A 6026-nucleotide genomic window follows, 5' to 3' on the forward strand; every position below is an offset into this window, starting at 1 on the left:
GATGTAGCAGTACATGGCCATAGAAACTCAGCAGAATCTGTGAGGAAAAAGAACAAATCTGAAAAGATTCCTTTGAAAGTATAGCAAATGTGAAGACAAAACATTGCTAAAAGAGTAGGTTGCCATAAAACAGTTGTATAAATAGTAAGCAGTAGGAATAATGGGAAATATTACTAGTTCTGACCTGATGTAGAATCATGCAAGAAGTGGGTACACAGTTTCTTGACTTCAGGCAGGTTGACAGGCAGTAGATACTTAGGAATCAATGGAACTTACATGTTGACTTGCAACACAGTAAAAATAAACCCATGCATAATATATACATATGTAAAAATAAAAGTTTGGGAAACTAAGATGGGTAGATCACTATGTTGATTAGACCTGCTGAAATCCAAAATAAAGATGTTTTCAAATGCTGCACTGGGTTATGGCAGTAAGTATTGGTAGATGTCATCACTAGTGATCATCTTGCATCTTAATGAGCCCTTCAAACCATTTATTGTCACATGAAAGAACTGAAGAGTGCCAGACATAGCTGATAAAGACTGAAAGTGGGCAGTTTTGACTCCTGTGCAGTGACTGCTGATTTTCTGTATTGTTGAGGTCATTGTGGTTTTCAGTAGCCATGTGCCGTGGGTCTGCTGTTTGCACTGTGAACCCATAAGTTCAATCAATTTGAGGCTTGGATATGCATGTTTTCTTACTCTGGATTATAACAGGGCTTTCTGAAAAAACGTTCCCTGCAAGAAGCTGAAATTCTACGCCGGCTGTACACTTCATCTTTCCCAGACCTGTATCACTTCAGTATCCAGGCCTTGGAATACAAAATAGAGATGCTGGAGGCCTTTGTGATCATGCAGAGTATTAGTATGCTGAAGGGGCTTATTCCCCTGAAGGTAAATAAAATATCTTTATTGACATTTTAGGTAATGTCATTTTGTATTTTATGTCTATGTAGAGGAGAAAGAAGCATCTTGGAAGCCCTAAGAACTGAAATTATCATGAAGATGAGTAACTTAGTTTTTTGCTCTTGGAAAATGGCAGTTAGGATAAATTGCTTCTATTTCATTTAATTTTTGTAGTGCTCTTCTTATACCTTTTTAGATTTGACAATATTAAGAACTGTCAGGCAGCATCAGACAATTTCCCTGAACTCAGTCACTGAGTGGCATACAGAAATAATAATGGACCAGAGACCTTTTGTTTACAACTTGTTTGGCTACAGACCAGTTTGTTGAATGTGGTGACAAAAAGCTAATATCTGGATTTTTTTTTTTTTTAAATTCTATTGAGTGACCCACTGAAATTGACTTCCCATTGATCTATTCTAAAGCCTTCTAAAGGTCAGTTCTCTTAAGTATTGAAAAATGCAATAACATAACACCAGGAAAAAAAATCTTGCTTCAAGGCTGTTTAAGTTAAAAGCCTCTCCTTATTCCACTTTACCAAGGGGAAATTCCACTCAAAATACTTCTTGTTGTAGATATGATTGGGGAAATTTCATAGAGGCTTTTTGAAACAGAAAAATATTTGGTAGGTCGGACTGAAAATTTTGAGGCGGTCTATAGATTTTGACAACTTTCCATGAGAGTTTTTTAGGTCCAGAAAGTTTCACTGACAACTGGGGAGACAGTGAGCAAACACTCAAATGAGATTTTTAGTTTGTTGATTGGAGAACCCAACTGAGATACAGGAACCTCAGAGGAATCTCTTGTCCAAGTCAATTCAGTGAGCTGAAAGATTGTCTGTAGCACCTGCTTGAGTTTCTTGACAGTCTCCCAATCTCTTTGGAGATTTTACTTGGTACTGCATAAATATTAACCAGGTCATTAAATGAAACTGAAGCATGAGTTAGAGTGCTTAATTTGACAGTTGGAGATGCAACTTGACCCATATTCTGCTTCTCTAAATTCTATTGACTAGAAACTCTTCAGCAAGAAAGTGTGGGGCACCTACTACACTTTCCACCCTGGTCATTGGGACATCCACACAGAATTTGCCTAAATGGCATAGCAAGGACTTGAACCTAGTTCACTGAGTGCAGGGATGGCAATCAATTACTCTTCCTTTTTTTCCTGAAGCAACATTGTCAGGTCTTGGTATTTGCAAAACGTGAAAATGTTCGTAACCTCCATCCCATGGATAGTAAAAAGTGTCCTTGCCTATCTCTCTCTATCCTTCTATCAGTACCTCATAAAATAGCCTAATTTCAGACTAGTTTGGAGATTGTGGGAGGAGTGCATGCATTCTAGAGGCAAAAATGGCCCAAATACAATGGCTGTGCAAGAAACCACCTTTGGTTTTTAAAGCAGGATCCTGCTTGATGGACACTTCTGATCATATTTTTGGCAGCATGTCACGGGGAAATGTGTGACAGGGCAGGCTGACAATTTCCAGAGCAATCTGTTTTGTTGGTCAATACTTAACTTTTTAAATTTTTTTTTTTATCTGGACTAAAAGCAAAAAGCAGCTAGGGTAGAGCTTAGAGCACTGTTATGAAGTGATCACCTACACAATTCATCTAAAGTTCAGGCAAGCTGGGGATGTAGATCTACAGAGAGAGTTCTTAAGAGGAGTAGGCCAAAGACCTAAAATAGAATGATGGACCCCCACACTAAGAAACTTTGTCTGGTCCTAATCCTTTAGGAACAAATCGGTAACTTGATGGTAGAGTTGGCATACTGTAATTGCCTATACAACAAAATGTGTTTGCAGACTTGTAGAATGAGGCTATTCACATTTTTTCTTCAGGTTTCTGTGGAGAACTGGGTGAGCATTTTGTTATATCTTTCTTTCTTAGTATATACTTCTCTAAAGTGTAGAAAATGAACTATAGTATAACTCATTATTTATGAAGTGACCCTAGTATAGAAATTTCAGTAAATCCAAAGCTAATGATTTGCAATCTGACATAATGATCAGATTCTCAGAGTTAGGTGTCCTTTTTTCATGGGAGACTATTAAGCCATTAAAACCCAAAATGCCCATCATTCAGGAGCAAGGAGGGGAGATTACTTCAAAGCACTTGGAAAGGCTGTACATCTTTTCCCTCATGTGGAGTGTTGGAGCATTACTGGAATTGGAAGATAGATGCAAGATGGAGCTCTGGCTTCGGAATCACAGCACAATACAACTTGATCTCCCTCATATCCTGGAAGGCAGTGAAGATACCATGTTTGATTACTATGTGACTCCTGATGGTTAGTAACCTGTTAGCAAATTTCAAGTAACATTTTAAAGAGAGACAACCTTGAAAGGGTGTACATCATAAGGTTCTTTACATGAAATGCTTGTTCCTGGGTCCCTTGCTAACTTTTGTTCAACAAACAAAACTCAGTTGCTTTAAATAATAAAGCATTCTTGTATTGTCAGAGAGTCAAACAAGGCAATCTGTGTAAGGCAGGGGTGCTCAACATCTGTCCTCCAGGTCCATTGCATCTGGCCTCCAGGGCTCCCCATGGGTCTGGAAATTTGGCAGTGGGGGAGTGGTGGCTATTAGTACAGCTAATGACTGTACTAATATTGGCTATTAGTCCACCCTCTCCCTTGCCAAATCCCCAAACTGCATTCCATATGTGGTCAGAGCCAAGCTACTCCCTCTTCCCCTATAAGGCCAGGCCATGCCACCACTCTGGTTCTAGATTGGGGCTGGGCCAAACCCCCTTCCCTTCTGCAGGGCCAAGTTGGGGCCTGGCCATGCTCCCCTCCCTCTCAAGGCTGGGCCATGCTCCCTTCCTTCCTGTTAGGGCTGGGCCAGCCTGCCTTCAACCCCCCTGGCCTCTGCACAGCCAGATGGTTCCCACTGTGCCAGTGCCAGATCAAGCGATATCTGGATCCAACCTGTGGGTGGACTAGCCACTGCCAATCTGGCTTACTGGGAAAAAGGTCGGGTGCCACTGGTGCAAGGCATCAGGTACTGTGTCTGTGTACTGTCTAAAGAATATTTGTCAGCAAGCTGGATGATTGCTTTGGCTGTCACCGTAATATTAAGTGTCTTTCAAATAGAGAAAATTCTTTCCCAGGGGTTTTGAGAGGAGTAGAGCTCTAGGGCAGTAGTTTTCAAAAGTTTTCACGCTAGAAGCCATTGGCATTAGGGCTGTGCGAAATTTTATTGGGTATTTCATTTCAAATCTGTTTTGATGCTTTTTGAGCTTGAAACAGCAAGATGAAAACAAAACAAAAGCCTTCAAAACAGCTTTGAAATGAAACATTTCAAAAGTTTCAAAATGCTTTGGATTTTGAAGTTGGGCTTACTTGGCTTCAGCTCCAGTCCTAGCTGGCAGCAGTAGCCTCTCGTTATCCAGCGCAGATCTGGGAGCTGTGCCCCCTGGGAGGATTCTGGCACAGACCCCAGCTCTCCCGGGGTTGCGGGCCTATGGATCTCTGTGCTGGATGACAGCATGCTGTTGCTACCAGCTGGGGCCAGCGGCAACACCAATCTTAGCAATGCTGGGTGTAGGCTGCGCCCTGTGCCAGTCCCAGCCAGCAGCAGCAGCAGCCTCTTGTCAAGCGGCAGGCAGATCATGGACCTGCACCCCTGGAAGGAGTCCGGCACATCCCCGCAGCCCTCCTGGCGGTGCAGGTGGGCCTCCAATCTGCCTGCCAGATCACAGGAGGCTACTGCTGCTGGCTGGGGCCAGTGGCAGTACCAGTCTTCTCGGTGCTGGGTACAGGCTGCACCCAGCGCTGGTCCTGGCCATCAGCAGCAGCCTCCTGTCAACCGGCAGGCAGATCAGGGGCCCACATGCCTGGGAGGAGTATGGCACAGGCCTACAGCCCTCTGGAGGGTGCAGGCCCCTAGATCTGCCTGCCAGATGACAGGAGGCTGCTGCTGCCGACAAGTGACAGTTTTGCTTGTCAACAACTTGAGGTGCAGTTTCCCAGAAATCTCCACACCTATCTCCTTGAAACTTGGCAGACTTTATGCCCACAGAAAGGGCTACTGTCCCTGCAGGTTTCATCCAAAGCAGGCAAGAAATGATAGTTATAGGCAGTTTCGTGCTTCCCCATTATAACCTATAGGCGAAACATTGAAACAGTTCAGACAAAACGAAACAGAACAGTGCTTTTGAAACGAAACACTGTTCCATCAAAATGGAAGTTGAAGCGGAATGGTGCTGTTTTGCGCAGACTCAGTCACAGTCAGTTTTCCCCCCCCGCCCCTTCCCCTCCAGCTGCTGTATCTGGCCCCCTCTCTCTGCTTTATGCTGCCCTGCTGTGTGTTTGCCCACCCCTGCCCAGCTGTGCGCTGGCTTCATACAGTCTTGCAGTGTTTCCCTCAGATCTCCCTGTGACCCACTCTTGGGGCACAACCCACAGGTTGAGAAACGCTGCTTTAGGAGATAGGATTTACTTCTGAGGCCCTGTAGGTGATGATATATTTGTGTGGCAGTGCACTGTGTGTGCCTGCCACTTGCAACCAGTGGGTTGCGTAGCCCCGGTGTGAGGGGGCGGTAGTGTGAGAGGCCCTAGTGTTTAGGGGGCCAGCAACAAGGAGCCCGAGAGGGGCCGTACATCGAGCCGGGTAGAAGGCCAGCACAACAATAGGCCTTGAGGGGGCAGGGTCCTGCGGTAGTCAGCCCGAAGGGGAGAGTACCCTCGACTGGCCTATGCTGGGGCCAGGACCACGAGGTCAAAAGGGCCAGGGGCCCACCGCGAGGGACGCCCAAGAGCCGGGGGCCTGGGGTCCCGACTGGCCTTGAGGTGGGCCAGGGCAAGACGCCGAAGGTTCCAGGGGAACCACACCTGAGAGGGGAAGATAGCTTCGGGAAAAGGGGATAGCAGGACGGTAAGCCCAGTTGAGAGGATAGCAGTGCATGGGGTCTAAAAGACCGGAGGCTCGAGAACATGGGGAGCCCCAGTGTGAGGGGGCAGCGATGAGGAGCCCCTGTGTGAGGGGGCGGCCCCAGCGAGGGGGTGGTGATGATTTAAGGAGGGGAGGTGTGTGGCAGAGCACAGGGTGTCTCTGCCACTTTAAGGGCCTGGAGCTGGCAGCCTCCAGGTGCCTGACGAGGGCAGCCATTTTG

The 6026-nt window shown here is 45.8% G+C and overlaps 1 protein-coding gene across 1 annotated transcript in view; it reads left to right on the top strand.

Annotated features, from left to right (window-relative positions):
• DNAH5 (dynein axonemal heavy chain 5) overlaps positions 1-6026 on the top strand; it is a 291360-nt gene that overhangs the window by 168404 nt on the left and 116930 nt on the right. The window contains exons 44-45 of the mRNA XM_025209635.1: positions 720-896; positions 2996-3200. Of these exons, the coding sequence (XP_025065420.1) occupies positions 720-896; positions 2996-3200 (382 nt within the window). The remainder of the gene's footprint in view (positions 1-719; positions 897-2995; positions 3201-6026) is intronic.

Source organism: Alligator sinensis, unplaced genomic scaffold (assembly GCF_000455745.1).
Source record: "Alligator sinensis unplaced genomic scaffold, ASM45574v1 scaffold420_1, whole genome shotgun sequence".
In the NCBI taxonomy this organism is placed as follows: Eukaryota; Metazoa; Chordata; order Crocodylia; family Alligatoridae; genus Alligator; species Alligator sinensis.